The sequence below is a fragment of the Aptenodytes forsteri genome, unplaced genomic scaffold (assembly GCF_000699145.1).
Source record: "Aptenodytes forsteri isolate BGI_AS27 unplaced genomic scaffold, ASM69914v1 Scaffold519, whole genome shotgun sequence".
NCBI lineage: Eukaryota > Metazoa > Chordata > Aves > Sphenisciformes > Spheniscidae > Aptenodytes > Aptenodytes forsteri.
This window is the reverse complement of record NW_008795776.1, coordinates 136,437-156,682: the sequence shown is the minus strand read 5'-3', so window position 1 is coordinate 156,682 and position 20,246 is coordinate 136,437. Positions and strand designations below refer to the sequence as shown.

General features: G+C 48.8%; 1 protein-coding gene across 1 annotated transcript in view; it reads right to left on the bottom strand.

The window, feature by feature from the left end:
* Positions 1-2,262: 2,262 nt before the first annotated feature.
* CCDC30 (coiled-coil domain containing 30) overlaps positions 2,263-20,246 on the bottom strand; it is a 39,638-nt gene continuing 21,654 nt past the window's right edge. The window contains exons 11-22 of the mRNA XM_009283638.2: positions 17,339-17,437; positions 16,548-16,688; positions 9,614-9,787; positions 9,079-9,288; positions 8,252-8,409; positions 7,561-7,708; positions 6,866-6,987; positions 5,609-5,750; positions 4,899-5,035; positions 4,501-4,615; positions 3,532-3,599; positions 2,263-2,821 (exon numbers count right to left, since the gene is read on the bottom strand). Coding sequence (XP_009281913.2) covers positions 2,608-2,821; positions 3,532-3,599; positions 4,501-4,615; positions 4,899-5,035; positions 5,609-5,750; positions 6,866-6,987; positions 7,561-7,708; positions 8,252-8,409; positions 9,079-9,288; positions 9,614-9,787; positions 16,548-16,688; positions 17,339-17,437 — 1,728 coding nt within the window. The 3' untranslated portion in view covers positions 2,263-2,607. The remainder of the gene's footprint in view (positions 2,822-3,531; positions 3,600-4,500; positions 4,616-4,898; positions 5,036-5,608; positions 5,751-6,865; positions 6,988-7,560; positions 7,709-8,251; positions 8,410-9,078; positions 9,289-9,613; positions 9,788-16,547; positions 16,689-17,338; positions 17,438-20,246) is intronic.

Genomic DNA, 20,246 nt, shown 5'->3' with positions numbered 1-20,246 from the left:
CGGGACACACCACCTGGAGCCTGAGAAGGTCCGAGGAGGGACAACCCCTGGGAAGAGCCCTGAACACTGCCCCAGGTGCTCTGCCTGGTCATTACACCCTGCCAGCAGGGCTAGGGAAGACTCCAAAGAAGAAAGCCCATGTTGTTCTTCGTCTAAAGCGGGGCTTTGCTTTTCCTCCCTGTTCACCCAAAAGTTGCTCTCTGGCAAAGCTGTCCACTGCAGTATCCTTCTGGGGCATTTTTTTCTGGTCAGGACACATCAGGGCCTGAGGGAGGACGAGGAAAGCAGCCCCACCTTGTTCATCAGCAGCTCTTGGCGATAGCCCTCCGACACGCTATCCCAAATGTTTGCGGTCTCTGGGGAAGAAGAGGAAGACACGCCATGCTTGGAGCCAATAAGCTCACCACCTTGCCAAGCCAGCAGATGCAGGCATCATCCTACACCACCGCCTCCCCCCTGAAATCAGAGGATGCAGGAATCAGCCTGCAGAGCTGAGTTTTAACCGCGTCCCCATGAGAAGACCTCCCCTGCTGGGGACAGAGGTCTGTACTTGAAATAAAGACACGAGAAGGCTTTGCACAAGGACGTCCACCCATCCACGACGGGAAGGTGTCTCCAAGTTCACAGCGATCCGTCCAGAGCACGGGACCTTCTGGCAGCACTTACCCTTCTTTGTGAAATCCCCAAGGTGTGGAGACAGCGCACGGAGGAAGGCAGAGGAGAACCACTCCATGGTTGCAGCTCCTCCTGGCCGACCTCCTCCACCCCTCCTCTCCACCTCACCAAACAGCCCCAGCGCGATGGCAGCACCTGCCTCCGCTTTCTCCTCCTGGCTGCAAAGCAGCTCCCAAGAGCAGAGCGGTGGCGAGAGCAGCCCCCCACGCCTGGGCTCATCCCTGACTCGCAGGGAAGTGCGGTTTGGGGTGCCGTGGGGAGAGATAAGGTGTCACGGTGAGGCGGGATGTCCCACTGTGACCACAGCCCGTCTCCCTCTCTCCACAGGGAGACCCAAAGAGTCGCGGACAACTACCGTTGAACCTCACCTGAGCAGACACAAACACGGTGCCTTGCTTGCCAGAGAAACAAGATTAGGAGACTTGCAGGGTGAAAAAAAATAAAGTTGAAAATAAAAAAACCCGCACAGTTTCAGGAGTCCTTGCCCCCAAGTAGCCCAAGCAGAGAAGGCCTAGGTGCAGAGGACCACATGCTTTGGGAAAAGATTGCTCAAAATTGTTTTGAGATGGGTATGAAACTTAATCCTGACCCACAAGCTCTCGGTCGGCTCCTCATCCATCCCCAGGCAGAGCTCCAGGCACTCCAGCTGGTCATTGACATAGAGGGCGACACCCCCTCCTCGTCTCCCCTGCCTGTCCTTCCTAAAGAGCCTGTATCCCTCCATCCCGACACTCCAACCACAGGAGATGGGTATGAACAGTAGCCTGAGTGGAGAGCAAGAAGACAAATTCCAAGCCGATAGTTTTAACGCTGGATTTCAGCACGGATACAAAAGAGCATGGCAGATTGGGGAAAAAAAAAAAAGTTTTTTTGGAATTGTGGTTGGAGCCAAGTAGGCTTTTGAATAAACTTCAACTGATGCGTGCTCAGATCCTCTTCATTTTCCTGAGAGATCCTCTGTTCCCTCCCTTGGGAGAAGAGAACTGCTCTCTTCCCACTGGGGACCGCTCTTATCCCCACCGTGGCCCTCGGTGCCAGTTCAGATCCCCTCCGTCCTCCTCCAGACACGCTCCGATGCCCTCCAGGCTGATTCCTTATTTTTTAGGACCTCTCCCCTTCCTCCTCCAAGCGCTCAGGTTTCCTTGGTTCCCCCTCACGCAAACTGTGACTCCTATTCATCCCATGTCCTCCTGAGTATGCACAGATCCCTTCTCTTCCCACTCACTTGTGTTCAGATCCCTTCTCTTCCCCACAGCTCACACTCCGATCCTTTCTGCTTCCCTCTTTGCATACACAGATCCCCTCTACACCCCTCTTCAGCATGGTCCGATTCCTTCTACTCCCACCCAAGCATCCTCATAGACCCTCCATCACTGTTAGAAAGCATTCAAGATCTACCCTCTTTCCTTCTCTGGATGTTCAGATCCCCTCCTTCCTTCTCCACGCACACTCCTAATTCCATTTCCCTCGTCCCCTCCATCTCCTTTCACGTGCACAGACCGAGGGGAACAGAGGAAAGTGGGCACATGGCAGGGAGCGGTCGAGATCAGAGTGCAGAAAGCACATGGCAGGGAGCGGTCGAGATCAGAGAGTGCGGAAGAGAACTTTTCTGAGTTTTATTTACAAAGCTTGTAGTTTTTGACTGGACAAGGAATTAGGGTTCAGGGGAAGATACGCTTCACCCCACCCCTCTTCCACTTTACTGAGTTTGTCTACAAATTCCAGCCTCCGGGTGGATCTGGGATGACACACACACATTTACAGTTGGGTAAGTTGAAAAAAAAGCTGTTGAATAATTTAGTTGAAATATATCACAGAAATCACCAGGTCAGTCCATTTGGCAATTCTCCCCCTGCAGTCCTTGTCATCCCACAGCAACAGGGGCCCAAAACCTTGCAGTCCAGCTCGTATTTTACAAACATCTTTCCCCGTTTAGAAGTTCTCAGAGCTGATGCTCTGACTCTCCTCCTGCAGCTGGGAGGCTGTGGTGTCTCCAGGCGAAGCTACATTTAAGTACCCGATCTCAGAAGGTTGAGAGGGGGATAAGCAAAAGGATGAGTCTTGGCTTTCAGCTTCTCCTTCAGGCTTCGTGTCTTGCGTGGCCTTCAGGGTGCCGAGAGAGTCTGGCGGTTCTCGTGATGGGAAGCTGAAAACAAATTTCCTCTCTCAAGTCATTCTGCAAACTCTGACCCTCTGCGCAGCCCCAACGCTCCTCCCAACATCTCTGCGAGGCAGTGCAGGGCTGCGGTCAATGCCTTTCACTTGGACTAAGGCTCCGATACTCTTCCTCCAGCCAAGGAGCTGAGAGCCCCCATCTACCCCAGAACCTGCTCTGACTTGCGACAGACTGTCCGTCACCCTTCATAGCACCTGAAGGCTGTAAGCAAGCCCGCTGTGCCGGGTCTCCAGCAAGCAGAGACCAGAGTTGCAGAGTCTCTCTGCCTCCCCCTCGCCAGTTTTGGCATGGATCGTGGTGCTCCTGGCTACACAGGTGGACAAATAGCTCAAGCTCCCTCCTGCCCCATAGCCTGGGACGTGGGTCGTGCAGCTTCGGGCAGCAGTGGTCCTCTAAGCCTCACAACATCTTGTGTAAAGACACTCCTCCAAAACCACTGGGCACCAAGCTGATTTCTAAATCCCACAGTGTTCCCCGACGTATTTTGAGAATTTTACTTCTCCATCCCATTAGTTTCATACAGTCTTTTTAATACCGTTTTCCCTATAATTTGACAAAAGAAAAAAAAAAAAAAGGACCCTTGGAGGTGAAAGCACAGGGTGGAGCAGCCAAAATGCTCAACTTCTCCCTCACCACATGCAGAGAGGCATTCCCTGCCGCCTCCTTTTACCCCACGGTACCTGGTACGGGGAGATGGCAACACCTTACTCTGTAGCTGGCGTTCGGAGAAGTTAACACTCTTCGAGTCCTGGAAGGAGGAACAGAGACTTTCAAAGGAGGAGGTGCATGTCAGACCCTGAATTTCAACATACAGTCTTGGTCTTCAAAGTGCCCCCAGCTCCACTGACAGTTCTCCGCATGCACTCCAGCCCCACAGAGGTACTAATCACAGATTTGTCCTTTGGGTCTGAATTTAAACTAAAAAAAAAAGCCAAAACTAACTAGCCCGGGTGAAACAAAGAGAAAGAAATAAAACACAGTGGAAGACACAAACAGCTCTTTCTGCCAGGCCCCAAACAGCACTTTCATCCTTAACAGCTCATTTCCAACCAAACTGGGTTCCCTCCAAATTTCAGAATGTACCAATAACCTTTCAAATCCACCTGTTTTATTCAAAGAGTTGTTGAAACACAATCTTTGACTTTCCTGGATTTTTCTCCATTTCTCCCCCCAAAGCTCTTCATTAACTTGGTCAATCCAAAACTGAGTTTTTAGCTAAGGCATATCTTCATTCTGCTCAGTGTAGTCGATATTATCGGCCAGCTTAGTCTGAGGTTTTTTGGCTTACAGGAGTAACGTTCCCAACCACGCTGCTCTGGGTTATTTCTCCTAATTTTAGAGCTACCTTTAAAGCTAAGGTCTTTTAACAACTCTAAATCTGCAAAAGAGCCAAAGTGAAATTTCTGTCCTGGTGAAAAGGATCTCATCTCACAGCAGCTTGGGGACAGGGCTGGTGTGGCAAGCGTATTGAGCTTTCAGCTCCCCACAAAGTCCCTCCTCACCAACAAAGCCATTTCCATCCCAACCGAAGGATCGATTCAGCTCTTCTCCGGCACCCTCAGCTGCAGCTACAAACACCGACCCGCACTCACGGGAGACATCAGCTCCTGCAACCTGTCTGCTGAGGCCAAGCCCTCTCAGAGTCTCACCTCCGTGTTGGGAGCGTGGATGCTCCTCAGCGCGCGCTGTGAGGTAGGCACGTGGCCGGAGAGCTGGAGTTTGCTCTCATGCAGCCGCACGTTCTCCTCGTCCAGGATCTTCACTCTGAGCACGTCACACATACAAGGCACAAGTCATTTTCCTTCCGGCCATGCTACGTTTTCAAAGGGGCATTTTCTTTTTCAACCTCAGACCCTTTGGCCTCCACAGCCTTCAGCTGTGTGCCGAGGGCTTTGATGGGGAAAGGAGCTAATTACATCCCACAGCACTAGTGACTGGGGCGCAGTTCAGGCTTTCCTCTGGATTTCTTAAGAGAAGTAGGCATAAAACCAGAACAGCGCTGGGAAGAGGCAGGCTCCCAGAGGTGTGGACATCACTAAGTGCCTACCTGCTCTGCAGGGTGGCAATCGTAGACCGGTTGCTCCAAGGAGTCTCCTCTTGGTCAGTTATCTTCTGGAGGAGCCGTCTTCTCTCCTGGAGTAATTTCTCATTCTCAGCAGTGATCTGTGCAATCAGCACCTTCCCCTGAGCAGTGTTGCAGAAAGAAATAACAACCAGTGGTTACGCTTTGCCCTTCTCTGTCCTCTGTAAACCTTAGAGCGCTTTACCAAAGGGGTCACCACCGAGCACGTTCACTCCTAGAAGTGATATGCTATTTGATGTAACACACCCCAAAAAGCAGCTTTTGAGTCACTTCCCAGCAATAATATTCCTGAGGCAAAAGAAGATGGAGCTTAGGTAGTTTCTGAATGGGATTTGAGGACACGGGTTCCCCCCGAGGGCAAACTTGAGCCAGGAATTTCCTTTTGGCTTTTTGTTCCTACAAGGACGGCTGGTGCCCCTTGGCACTGCCAGCTGTTTCCCAGAGCAGCGTCAGTCCTGCACACAGAGCAGGAGCAGCACATCAGGCAGAGCTCCCCGTGCTCCAACTGTCTGGTCATTTAACAGTGCAATCCCGTTGCCTGCAAACCAGCTGTTCATAAACCCCATTTCCTTTTTTCCTAAACTGCGTTTCTTTTTGGAAGAAGGGATGCTCCTGCAGACACGCCTGCTCCCCTGCCTTCCCTCGCGGGAGAAGCCCTTGATGTGTTCTCTCACCTTTTCCACTTGGAGCTTTGACTCGCTGAGCTCATTTTCAAGCTGCTTAATTCTGCTGTCCCTTTGCTTCACCTCGTGGATAAAGGTCTCTTTGGCTCTGCGGATCTTGTCTTTGTGGCGGAGCTGCATTTCGTTGTATTTCCTGAAGAGGCAGAGAGACAAACATCAGGCTGTGAAATGCTTTTGTGTTCTGGGTCAAGAGCAAGGCAGGAGATGTCCTGTATTTATTGAGGCTCTTCAAAGCCTGAACTGGGAGCCTCAGCCATCTACCCAGCTCCTTTTGGCTGCGCAGCTAAAGGCAGGATGAGCGCACTGACTTTCTGGACTATATCTTTTCACTGAGCAGTTTGGGGTTTCTTTTTGTTGCAAAGGTTATGCTGTTAAGCGTCAACCAAGTGGAAATTGATTGAGGGAAAGGGACCCAAAGCACTCCCAAAATTGATTCCCAGCTTTACAAATCCTTGTGCTCGCCCATCTCAGCTCTTCATACCAAACAGGGTTATACAGTCACAAAAACTGGAAGTAACGGGGAAAGGGTAAATGGGAGCAAGCTGTTTATTTGCGTGGGGATGTGGGTGGTTAAGGGAAAGTACTTGTGTATGGGGGGGGAGAAAGGCAGACAAAGAAGTATCCTAAACGGCAAGGGTCAGGCAAACAGGTTGCAGAAAGAGCTACTTCAGTGGGCGCTCCTTAGAGCTGCGACACTGGGGTTAAATATTTGTGTCTACTGAGACTTGTGATAGTTATTCTTCCCCTCAAACTTGTCCCATTTAGGCAGTGCTCTTGTTTATTTTTATCCCGTTGGGACAGAAGGGAAAATAATGTAAAAAAAAAAAAAAAAAGAAAGAGAAATCTCTACCACATCTGCCCATGTTTGCTCAAAACTCATGACAAAAAGGCTACTGTGCTTCAAATTAGACAGAAAGTACCCTGGGGAGAAACGAGCAGCTCCATGGAGCATCTCTGCCAATGCCAGACCCTAAACAGCAGCACCCACAGCCCTCCCTAGGCACCCCCTCGTTTTCTGCGCTGCCTTCAGCTGCCAAGGAGAACATGACAGCAGACATGTGATGCATAACGTAAGTGCACGCAGGGGTGTCAGGTCAAGGCAGATCTCTCCGTGCTAAATGCCTTGAACAGGAGAGACCAGAAAGGCTACAGAACAGTCAAATCCAGTGTCACTGCCAGGCACATAAATGGCAGTTCCTGGGTAGGTTTTTTTTGTGTCTACATATCCCCTGCTGCTTCAGTCATTACCTGACATACAGATCCTTCTGGTTCAGGAGACGGACTCCTTCCTCGTAAAGGGCTTTGTTTTCCTCCTTCAGCAGTGAGAGTTGCTCTGAAAGCTTCTGGTTCTCCTTCTGACACTGGAGGTGCTGGAAAACATCTATTTTTTATTTGTGTGTGTGTCCTCAGCTGTAGGGGTCCCTCTGCCTCCTTTCAGTCTGGTCTCGAAAGCTTCTCTGTCATAAATCCTAGTGGTTCCCACTACAGATAATATCCATCCATTTTGCCCCCAAGGCCACTGCCTCCTCCCCTTAAAGAAGGGGGAGTGTGGATATCTGTGCTGCTGGGGGGGCTGTAGGCTTCAACAGGGCAGAGAGAGGTAATGCATCCTCCCAGACAGCGGACTCTGCCAAAATTTTCCTGCAAAAAGCTCCATGCTCTGCAAGAAAAGGGGAAGGGAGAGGGGAAGAAGCCATCAAGTCCCCTTTCGTGCCCTCAGAGCTGCATCCCCAGGAAGCCTACACGTGATGGGATGGTGCTTTTCCTCCAGGTGCTGTTTAAATCAGTGGGATCTGCAAGGGCTCAGCACCTGGCTGGATTTGACCCAGATTTCACACCAGGATGGTCCCATTTCTCCCTAGAGCTCAAGTGGTCTGCTCTGGAGTCAGCCACCAGCACAGCATCCCCTTGGGTGATGAGGACCCATCTGTGCTGCAGCTCACCTCGCTCGAGTCAGTTTTCCTCTCATCTTCTAGGACGTGCAGAGTCTTGGCCTGCAGCTCCACGTGCATCTTGGCCAGCGACGCCTCCGTCTCCCGTGAATGCCGGAGCTGCTGCCGCAGCTCCTCCACCTGCTGCTCCAGGAGCTTCCTAAAAGCATGTTGGTGTGACAGTGAGACACTGACACGGAGGCCAGCCCGTGACGTGCCACCATGAATTCAAGGCTGGCCGTGATCTAAAAACAACATCACACTGCTCTGCACCTGCCCTGGGCAACACTGGGGGTAGAAAGAAATCAGTACATCCTGGTTGTCCCCATGTCCCAAGGGCACGTGAAAGGGTGCATGACGTATCCGGGATCATCAATCCCAGCCTCACAGGAAAGGGGACTGCTGGCATCTAAAGGGTAAACCAAATCACTGGGCTGGCAAGAGGAGCCATGCACCTTCTGAGGCAGCTGAAGTCTCCAAAAACCTTTTAAATCTCATAAAGGGGAGATCCTGTGGAGCTCTGCCAGGGACACTGGCAGGTCAAAAGGGGAGACAGGAGGTGAAGCCAGTGGTGCAGTGACTGTGAGCCCACCTAGGACCAGGCAGGGAGCTGCAGGAGGCAGCTGGCAGGCTGGCACAGCAGCATTTGCTGGCACACACCTGCCCTCTGCACGCAGAACAGGTCTTACCCAGCTCTGGGTACCTTTTCAGCTGCTCCTCGTGAAGTTCTTGCTGCACACGAGCTTCATTTTCTCGGGCCTCCTTCAATTCCTCCTCCAGGAGTTTCTTGTCTGACACACGGGCCTCTGCCAGCAGGAGTTGGTGTTGGGAATCTTTTAGCTTTTGCTGGAGTTTTGAAATCTCGGATTAAAATTGAACACAGATTAAACTTTCTGAATTTATGGGCCAGTATCTGAATCCAAGGGATTCAGATCCCTTTGTTCCCTCAGTACCTGAGTCATGGGAATGAGAGATTTGCTTGCTTCTACTCAAGTGCTTCTGCATGTCTTTGTGTCGAAGTCCATTAAAAGTAAAACCTTTCCAACGGCTACCAGATTTTGGATCAGATACTACGTCATGAATTAGCAACAATCCTTTTTGCACCTAATTTGATCCTGCACACCTCAAAACCAAGTCCAACTATTAGTGCAGGAACATGGCAGAATTGATGCCATGGAAAACACAAGCTTTTGCAATTTACCAGATAGCAAACAGCAGCAAATCTCCTCGGCAAGAACGTGATCTGGGCTCCCTGCGTCTGCCAGCCCTACTACCGGTATTCTCGGAGATACTGAGCTTTAGAGACAGGAGTTGAGCCATCAGATTTGGCTTCTATTGTCTTGATTATGCTCCCGCTAACAACAGACATTTTTCCTAAAATATTTAGCCAAGTGATCTCAAAATGGACTAGCAAAATGGACTTCAGGGAACCGATTCATGAGCTGCTAGTGCTTCTTTTTTCTGAACTACAGCTGCACGAAACTGCTAAAAACATACCTCCTGTTAACTTAGTTCCCACTGACAAGTTACCTTTTTTTGTGCTTCGCATACTTTGGATTTCTCCTGTGCAAGTTTCTCTTGCAGACTGCTCTGCAGTTTATCAGCCTGGAAGCGCTTCAAGAGCTCTTGTTCGAGTTCTTTGACCTTCTGCTGGCTTTTTTCCCATTGTGCTGAGAGAGAGGAGCATGTTTCAGTTGTGTCCGAGAGTTTTGCCCGGGCTTGCTTCAGCTCAGCTTTGACCTGAGTTTCAAAAGAAGAAGAAATCAAGTTTGCGCTTCAACATATGTCATCTGAAATGTCTTGATTAGGAAAGGGACAACAGGATTACCAGAGCGTGAACAAGAATAAAAGAGAAATACAGGGAGCAAGTACAGCACACGCGAAGTTTTATTTGTAGGCAGTGCAATTTCCATGAAGCTGAGACAGAGCACGCTTGAGACTCCCAGGTACTGTACAGTCAAATGTAAATGAGGTCCAGTCTGTTGAAATCAGCACCTCAGACCTCCCACAGCTTGTAAAATGATGTGATGCTGTCTTCAAACAGTTCTCCCTGCTCTGTTCCTACCTTGGTGCATTCCTGTTGGAGCAAGAGGTTTTGCTTTTGTAAGTCGATGTTCTTCTCCCTTTCGTATCTCAGCTCCCTCTCGGCTGAGCTGCACAAGTTCTGAACGCGACGCAAGTCCTGCCGCAATTGCTGCATTTTTTCCTCCTGCTGCTGGAATCTCTCGTCAGACAGACTCTGCAGGAACAGTAAAACAACAAAGGTTACATGGAAATTAACTTCAAGGAAGATGAAGACTGGTAATTAAGAAAGGTAGAGGTATGCCAGTAGGATTTAAGGGCATTTAAGTAGGAAGATGGGTAAAGCCAGGCAAGCATTTCTTCTGCCCCCACGCTATGTCCTGCTCCCTACCCTGTCCATCCCCTCAGAGAAGCCGATACAACTCCTGAGGTCGAGGGAGAAGATGCAATAACCTGGATGAGGGAACAAATCCCTGTTAAAGCTAACCTGTCAAACAAAAGCAAAACCACCCAGGTTACTCTTAACTCTTGTGCCAGAGTCTCACTAAGGCAACTAAGCAGGAGTGGCACATCCAGCTGCAACTCCCAGAGGCAGCAGGAACAAAGCGAGTCCTGGCAGCGGCACAGGAACAGACACGCTGGCTCAACACGACAGCAGCCTGGACACCACGAGGTGGTCACCGACGGTCTATGATGGCTTTCAGAAGATAATTGAGCTCTTTGGTTCACCCATCTTCTTGCAAGTGCCTTGTACACAGACTAAAAGTTCTTCCCCTGTTTGGTGCACCAAAACCCTTCTTCCCAGCATCACTTTCAGCCATCTGCATTCCTGCTTTGCGTCTTCACCCTCTGTTCTTGGGACCAGATGAAATCCACTGAAGATCAAGCTTCCCTTCTCAGATAAATCCCCAGATAAATTCCCAAGCTGGGAAGTCTTGATCCAGCACTGTGGGATCTGGCAATGTCATTTGTCCTCGAGATCAGGTAGGTTTTGTGGGGTTTTTTCCCCACCTGCTTCTACCTGGATCCTTTTCACCATCCCCTCTACACTTTATCTCTTGCTTCGGTCTGCTCTAACTGTACAGATTTACTGCTTCTTGGTATCAGCATGACTCTAATCCTCTCCTTTCCACTGCCACTCCTGCCTGCAGGCCACCCTGTCCTCTCTTCTCTTTCAAACTCTTGCATAGGGACTGCAGAGGGACCTGCACAGGCCGGATCGATGGGCCCAGGCCAACTGTATGAGGTTCAACAAGGCCAAGTGCCGGGTCCTGCACTTCGGCCACAACAACCCCATGCAGCGCTACAGGCTTGGGGAAGAGTGGCTGGAAAGCTGCCCAGCAGAGAAGGACCTGGGGGTGCTGGTCGACAGCCGGCTGAACATGAGCCGGCAGTGTGCCCAGGCGGCCAAGAAGGCCAATGGCATCCTGGCCTGTATCAGAAATGGTGTGGCCAGCAGGAGCAGGGAAGTGATCGTGCCCCTGTACTCGGCACTGGTGAGGCCGCACCTCGAATACTGTGTTCAGTTTTGGGCCCCTCACTACAAGAAGGACGTCGAGGTGCTGGAGCGTGTCCAGAGAAGGGCAACGAGGCTGGTGAGGGGTCTGGAGAACAAGTCTTATGAGGAGCGGCTGAGGGAACTGGGGTTGTTCAGCCTGGAGAAGAGGAGGCTGAGGGGAGATGTCATCACTCTCTACAACTACCTGAAAGGAGGTTGGGTGGGTGTCAAGCAACTAGCGATAGGACGAGAGCAAACGTCGTCAAGTTGCACCAGGGGAGGTTTAGATAGGATATTAGGAAAAATTTCTTCACTGAAAGAGTGGTTAAACATTGAAACAGGCTGGCCAGGAAAGTGGTGGGGTCACCATCCCTGGAGGTATTTAAAAGATGTGTAGATGTGGCACTTAGGGACATGGTTTAGTGGGCATGGTGGTGTTGGGTCGATGGTTGGACTCGATTTTAGAGGTCTTTTCCAACCTTCATGATTCTATGATTCTATGATATAATCCTTGCTCCTCCTCAGGCTCCCCATCCTGGGTACCTTCATCATTTCCTCCCCTTTTGGCAGGGCTAGCTGCTCTTCCCCTTCTTTTTTATATCACACAATAAGAAAGGTGAACAAATTGCATTTAAAACACAGCTAAACCTAGTGACAAATAGGGGTCTTGCCTGCCAGCTGGCAGAGCAACTGGAGAGCAGTAACTGAAACACAGGCACGGGCCACAGCAAAACCCAGCTGCTTGTGAGCTGCCACTGCAGACAGCAGTTGTGGGATGAGTTCAAGCACTGGAGTGCAAGAGCAGAGAATCCCAAGGAGGAGCAGGGACGGTGAACAACTTCTGCCTACAGCAAGAGCAAGACTGTTGCAGTAATAGCAAGCCAGCTCTATTGCTCACACTCCAAAAAGGAGCCGAGAAAGAGCTCCAAAAGGTTTAAAACATCATTTAAGGACTGTATAACCTATTTCTTTCATGTGTACTATGGGGGCCATTCAGTTTATCCAAGTTCCCACTGTGTCCAAAAACATGACGGAAGGAAATGATGACATTCCTAATTTCCAAACACCTTCCCCAAGCACATCAGTCAGCCTCTCATCTCCCCCAGCATGCTAACGCTACAACACTGCAAGGACTGGCTTCCAGTACACTATAATTAGGTTTTTCCACTAAATTAGTGAAAAAAAAGTACGGTGCAGATGGCAAAGCTGCCCATACCTGTTTAACGCTCCCATCTAAACTGCCTGCAGAGCTCCGCAACACGAGAAACCTGTTCTCTCTATGCACCATGCCTTGATTCATCCTCAAAGTCTCTTCAAGCGTGCTGTCGCCCTGCTCCCGGGTAGTCAGGATATCTTGTTTTAGCTGGGCAATCTCTTCCAGCAACAACCGTTTTTCTTCACTGCTCTCTTTTAGCTGCTTTTCTAGCTCCTCCTTCTTCTTGTTGCTTTCTAGTAATTCAGAACTTGAAGGAGAAATAGTAAAGGAGAGAGATAACTATACACATCCAAGGGAAACCACCCTCTGAAGCGGAAAAACTTGGAATACAAGAGTCCAGTGAAACGCTCAAGGCAACACTCAAGTGTCTCGGGAGGCTCCAAAGGGGATTTAATCCTGGGTCTAGCAGTTCTGGGCAAGGGTCAGTCTCCCCTGGACAAAAAAATGCGTGTCCAAAGGGTCAGCTCTCAGTCATTCACGAGTAGGTTAACTGCTGGCTAAGGAAACACTCGCATGGGGCCACGTGAGCTGGTCTGCGCTCGCAAGCGGCACAGAAGCACTTGCACAACGCCTCGCTGTATGGAAGTACGGGCTCAGGTCTCCCGACCAAGCCGTCTCACTTATCTCGATCCAAACTGTATGTCCCTATAAGCTAACCTACCTGTCTTATCCTGGTTTTACTTTATCTCAGTACCTAGTTATCCAGGTAACTGAGCTGACTGTAACTATACTGGATTTAACCCAAGCTCTTACTTACTAATGAGAGCCTGAGCATGGATGCTCCAACTCCAAATTTGTATTGCTCTACTGAAACAGGGGAGTCAGGGGACTTGTAAGAGTTTTATTTACAACCCCGACACCTGCTGACACCTGCCCTCCAAGGACAACCAAAATCCACAGCAGGATGTATATCATCAGCTGCTGGCAGCAGTTAGCCCCAAGGAGCCCCAGCCCACGATGGGAGCTTTTTGGGACCGTGTTAGTCCAAATACTACCTCAGTCCAAGAGAAGAAGCCTCCTCCCTAAGGACAGCTCATTTATGCTGTTCAGAATCTGGAATAGCTGCAGAAAAAAAGGTTTACTCCTGACTGATCATGATGTCACTAAGGGAAATGCTTACTCACCAAAATCTCTCCAGAGAGACGATTACCCAATAAGGAAGACACAAAGCTGCCGTGCCCATTTTTGCCAGAAGCAGCACTATGGGGATTTTTAAAAGACTAAAAAATTAGTCAGCAAAGATAAGGAGCAGAAAGTACCACAGGCCTTGTTAAGATTTACCAGAGCAGTTCTTGTTCATCCCTCAAGTTTTTGATCTGTTCTTCCAAAAATACTACTTTAGCCATCTCTTCTTCATACATCCTTTCATCTGTACATAGATCTTCATGTTTCTGCTCAAGTTTGTTAATCTGTTCTCTTTCTTGTAGGAGTTCAGAGACCTGTAAGGTCAGAAAACACCACGACTTTGATTTTCTTTGGTCTCATGGAAACCTTTTGAGCAGTATAAGGCAATCTGGGGGCTTCATCAAGACATGGCTTGTGATTCTGTAGCTAAATTATTGTAGTTCTTCACCCTTGAAGATACACGCGCAAGTCCTTTTTTCTGCATGGGAAGTAGCCGCGTGTAAAAAAAAAAATCACATTTTCATCATCAAATCACATTTCTTTATTTGATTTCATCCTTCTGTTGCCCATCTGTAGTTCTCAGGGCTTTATATCATGTGCCGTATTTCTTTACAAAACTAGCAATTCTTGGAAGAACGGGAAGAGTACAAGGTATGCATTCAGCTGTCTCACACAGAGAGCATCCTCCGTCCAAGTCAACCCAAAACAACTTTCTACGGATGGCTGCTCTCCACTTTCAGCATCACCTAATGCCTTAACACCAGGCAATGGCAGACCCAAAACCTGAGACATGAAGAGAAGATGCCAAGAAAATAAAAGGGGCAAGAAGGGAAGGCACGAGAACACAGGAACTCCCAGACTGGATCAGAACCAGAATCTGCCTAGTCTAATATTGCCTGCTAAGCAGTGGTGAAACCAAATCCTTCAAAGAAAAATGCTATTAAGTCCACTAAATGCTAGCAATGACTTTGATTCCTAAAGCTTTTTAATCAATAGCTCTTCCTGAGTGTATGCCAGCACTAATATTTCAACTCCAGGTCTTCTTATCTACACCAAGATGAATTTATTTATATTTGAGCAATATACACTAGCAGTTTCTGTCTGCATTAGACACCAGAACAACAGGGATGTCTTTACATTTCTCACCTCTGTATCTAACAAAGCATTATCTTTTTGTAGCTTCTCATGGGATACGTTAATGAGACCCCTGCTTGCTGATGTTCTTTGGAAACTCGGGAAGTTATTACAATGGTTCGTAAACTCTGATTTTGAGTCAGGCAACCTCTGGTGAGGAAACAACAGGAGTTAGTGGATGTAATACACCCCTAGCTACAAGCTCAGAAAAAGCTCTCTTCTCAAATGTCCAAAAACCTCTTAAAAACAAGAAGAGAGTTTCAAACAAAGAGCTCTTTGCATAGCATCAGTTCACAGTACATCATTAAAATTTACAAGAACAAAAATACCCTCCAGTTTACTCGCCCATTCTACGTGTTGGACATCCTGACAAACACAACGTTGAACAACCTCAGATCTTGACCTCCAGGTGCGTATCGCCCACGAGAACCCGATGATTTCATGCCAAGCTAACTTCCAGCACTCGGTTGGTAAATGATTCGTCCCAATACAGGTACTCTAGCAAAAGGGAATGAACCCATTTGTGAAGTCAGGAATCCCGCCAAACACATGCAAAGTTCTCTATTTTGAAGACCGTCACAGCTGTCCAGTCCAAAACAGGTAATTAGATTTCATCTCATGATCCCTTTGATGGAAAAACAGTCCTCTCCTAAGGCAAAACCACCGGCCAACTGGTGGCTGAATTACAACCAAACTTACAGGGATGTTTGATTTTGATTAAAAGGTCCCTGGACCATGAGTAGATTGAACTATTGGGATGCAAAGGTTGAAGAGTGACTCTTCCCATTTTCCCCATCATCCTCTAAATCAGACAATTCCCTTTCATATGCATATTCATAGACTGACCTAGCCCCTTCCTAAACCGCTCTTCGGCAAGGCTTGCTCTGCACCCCAAGCCTTTACAGTGTGAATGCGTTGCCTAACAGCACTACAAAATTCCCGTCCTCTAGATGCCACTGTTCCTCCAGTAAGACTCTTGTGCATGTGCAGTTGCGCCAACAGTTCAGGACTTTTATTGTTTTTTACTTACGTTCAAGGAAGTAATATGGTTTAAGGCCTCTCAGAGTGCTAAAAAATGGGGTTTGCAATAGATGTAAACCCCCCCTTTGCCCGTCTCCCTCTGGTCCCCCTTGTCTGCCTGATCCAGGCCACAGATCTGCAGCTCTCCTAAATTTTTAGCCTAATTTTCAGCCCCTATCCTGTCTATTTCTGTGCCAGCCCTTGTGCAATTTTGCTGGCATCACACGCTCTCTCTCCTCTATGACCCAACCAGAAAACAAGAGCACCAGCAACCCTCCCAGCAGAGATAAACCCACCAGAGGTCTATCTAGCAGTTAAGTCACTTCAAGCAAAGTGTACTGAGGTCCTTAGGGCACGTAACAAAAAGCAGTGCCGGGATCCCAGCAAGCTGCTCATGTAGACTTCTCTGACTCTTACGTGTTCTGGCTTCGTATCATGCCATATTCTGGTTAAGAAAGATACTATTAACGTTAAAGGGGACCCATGTTAAACAGATTCAGAATTAGCCAGTTGATCGACCTCAGAAAAGCAATCGCTGCTAACGGGTAACCGTGGTGTTGCTCTGCAGGGAGGTCTTGGCTCAAATCTACAAGTACCCAGCCATGTTGTGACACAGAGAGATGAAGGCTCATGATCATGAGCCTTATGGTCACAAATAACTCTGCGATAAATACCTAAGTCTGAAAACTTCCACTCTGCCCTCTAGAGAAAGGGGCTTTGGTTACAAACTTTGAACTACTGTTTTGTTATTAGATTCACTGAAAGGAAAAATAATTACGGAGTTAGAGACAGTTCCATTGAAGCAGATGGATTTAAAACCATCTACCAAAGAAGCTTTGAAACAGGCTGGACCAGAGATTTCTCATCAAGATTTGCATCAAGAGAAGTCACGCAGCCCACTTGGGAGGCAACTGGGGATGTTTCATGGAGTCACAAAAGGCAACTGCCTCCTGCAGGCAGTCCCACCATAGGAGCTATACATACCTGGCTGCCCAATACCTTCTTCTCAGCCTTCAGATCTTCTCGTAACAGTTCAAGCTCAGAAGCAAGTTGCTTTCTCCGTTCTCTCCGCTCTCCCAGCTGACTTCCCAACTTTTCTACTGTTTCCTGACAGCTTTCCAGCATCTGGAACAAGCAAGATTAAGAGTCACTTCCACGACATCATTTATTCTAGCAAAAAAGAAACAAATTGCAGAAAATGTGTCTTCTAGAAAAACAAGGCTGGGAAAAATGGTTCTCAAAAGTTGCCAGGAGGATTCCCGCACCTTATACCCAGGGCTGGCTGGACATGTCTGAAGGCCTCGAACCTCCACCTGACCCAAGATACCTTGGGAAGGTCATCTCCCACATGTAATAAGCTCTGTCTGGCTTAGACACCTGGCAGATCCAATTGTCTGGCTGGCAACTAACAAATCGATGGCAAAGTCAGCCCAAACCCAGCTGAGAAACAGCCTTGTAAACATACCTATGCACTACCTAGGTTTCACTAAACCCTAAAGGAGAGTCAAGCACCTTTACATGTGTAAACCCTTCACCCTCACCGGGGAGTCAACAAGCTCCGCAGTGCTGAAGGCAAGACAATCTTGTAAGAGAGATGAGTTATCAGAGAGATAACATTGGCACGTTAGCTGCTTTCCTCCAAAGACATCCGTCTGTCTGGCATGAGCTGATGGGCTACAAATACTCAGAAGATAGTGACAAAGCGCATTCACAGGAGATGCTCATTTAATGTGTTTCTAAACAAAACAATTTCTTTCCCAAGGAAAGCCTCTTACCTCTTGCATCTCTTGTGCTCCAGACGATGCCTGCTCTTCCCCACTCATCTCAGCTTTGTTCTTCTGCACTTCAAGTAACTCTGTTTCTAAACTTGTGATCTTAATATAGACAAACCACAAGTTAAAACCAAACCAGTACTCACAACTACTACTAAATGCACTACTACTAAATTGCTCCTTGTGCTGCTATTACAGAATAAGCCCCATGTTTGGAAGCAAGGAGTAGGAGGGGACGTGGACAGCCGCCAGCGTGGGCTAGCTCCAGCTCACAGCTTTCATCCTGCTGCTTCAAAGGGTGAAGGAGCCATCCAAGGCCAAGTCAGAAAATGAAAGAACCCTGCTCCACGAAAGGAGAGAAATGACCCAGACATATGGTGAAAATTCAAGGCCTCCACAGCTTGCGGGCCTTCTACATGCTGCTCTCCCGACACAGAGGACCCTCACAAGACCCTGATTTATATCGTGGGCCATCCTCCTTTCCCATGCCGTTGCAGCGCCCACTCCCCTGCAGCTGATCTCATCCAAGCAGATGTTGGACCCAGTCCACCAGGACTTGTCCTGGTCCCTCCACTGCCCAAAGGATATTGTTAACTGCCTCCTGCAAGGCTCCGAGGACTCTGGACTTGAACCAGCAAAACACTGACCTCTGTACTTCTCCTGGCAGAAAAGAGTTTGTCTGGACAAGTGTTCATTCCACATTTGCACCACCCCCCACAAGGCATCTACCCTTGCGGGGGATCTCGTGGGAACTGCAGTTTTAAAGGGCTTAAAGGAGCTAGGAGCAGTCCAGCTTCTCCTTCTGATTACGGTTCCTGCAGACCTTTTTGCAAAATCCGAGTCTTGGCACTTGCAGCCCAGCTCTGCTCCACTGCCAGCCAGCACAGCATTCAGCAGCCTTTCCTTTCAGCCCCTTACGCTCAGAAGAAAGTTTGTGCTGGTTTTCTTATTTCTAAACCACCGAGCTGGCCTCCCCAACTGCCCGAGCTGGGCTTTCACGGAACGAGGCTGCAGAGTGAGTGGGGACACTGGAAGGAGATGAAGACCAGCTGCAGATGAAATCCAGCTTCACCTGCACACAGCATACACCGTACCCATACAAGCAACATCCATCGCCCCACTCATACAGATGAGTGTATGGTGAAGCATATAAGATGCCTTATGCCTTTCTCACCCTCCTTTCTTTGCACTTATTCAGAGATCGTTTTTCATTCCATTCCAATGGGAAGCCAAAGCCGAAGAATTGCCAAGTCTCTGCCAATCCCAGTCCATTTAAAGTGATTACAAAGCAGCACGTCAAAGCCCAGGAGCTTTGCTTTCACTGACAGGCTTCAGGCACAAGGTGGTTCTCTTGAAGCTCCCAGCAGGGAACGATCTCTAATATAGAGGAAAGCTGCTGTGATACTGTTTTTTAAGACAGATGATGTTACCCAGCCTAGGTGTCAAAAGCAAACTGGTGGGGTGAAACACCCAGGCCTCTTACAGAAGAGCTAGAGGGCAATAAAACCCCTTCTTCTTGCATGACTAGATGATAGTTTGGGGTTCAACAAGGCTTTGGAGTTCTGGAAGGGATCTCAAAGGCAAAATACACCTCCCCTCCCCACCCCCCAGCCAACCTTTGGTCATGAAGTTGATACCCAGCTACATCATTTTGCTTATTTTTCCTCCAAGCTGCTAACTTTTAAGCATTTAAGTTGCGCACATAAATCCCGTGCCAACGGCAGAACAATACTCACATTGTATCCTGGTGTCCTCGTTCTGAGTCAGTGGCCTAATCAGCCAAGATTTTTGTAGGCATGCCAAAACAGAAAAGACTTCCAAGTCCTTCTCACATGGGGCAGCCTGGCAAACACCCAGCAGCGCTGCTTTCTCCAGGCTCCAGTGCACCTGCCTTCGTGCAGTCCTTCCCTCATTACCTCCAAGGCACCCAAAAGCCCCCTGGAGATGAAGGGTGCAGCTCTGCAGCCCTCCATCTGAGCAGATGCTGGATTTAGCTGGGGTTTAACCCACCTCCTCTTCCATCCCGCAATCTGCCTGTCTCTCCTCCGCTGCCCTGCATGCCTCTTTTCTGTCTCTTTTTCAGCTACAGTGACTGCCAAGCTCATGCCAGCCAAAATGCCTTGCATCTCCTTGGCTACTCGGTGCTCCCCGCTGCGTTCACCCTGCGTCCCCCAAAGCGGCGTTCCCAGGGATCTGTTTAACAACGCACTGAGCAAAGAAGGGATTTCTCCAAACTGGAAACACATCTTGTTTGACTTGTGGAGGTCTGTGTTTATTCTACTTCAGTGAGAAAGTGGGAAACGTTTTAGCGTGTGCTGAACAAACCCTGATTTAAAGAAAAGCGCAGTCATGGTGGACAGACCTTTTCCCATTCCCATCAGAGAGCCTGCCCTTGGCTCCTCAGCTACACACTTAGAAACGTGATGTCTGCTGGCATCCTTCATTAAGATATTTGAACATGCCTTCAGTCTGTTTCACTGTATTTAGAGACTTTTCCCCTCACAGCCAGAGGCTACTGACAAGTAATTAATCTTTTCTTCCTTTGAACAATTCATCTTGGAGATGTGTGGCTACTTCAGCATTCACATGGGATATGCCTTCACACTTGTGCTATCTCCTACATCATGTTTTAACACAACAGCAAGTGTCTGGACATGTCCGAGCACCGCTCGCTCCTGATTGAAAACCTGTGTGTGCCCTTCCTTCTCACCTCAGAAATCCAAGGTCCTCTACGGACTGGTCCTGCTGTCTGGCAATCCAGGACCATGATCACCACAGAGAGCATCTCTTAACCACAGGCAGATGGGAGAGAGCAACTCAGCCCAAGGAAGGAAGAGCTTCTGGCCAAGCAGCAGGGCTTCAGCCAAAGGAAAAGACCTCCTCAGCCAGCCTTTTTGGGGGGAAAGCCCAC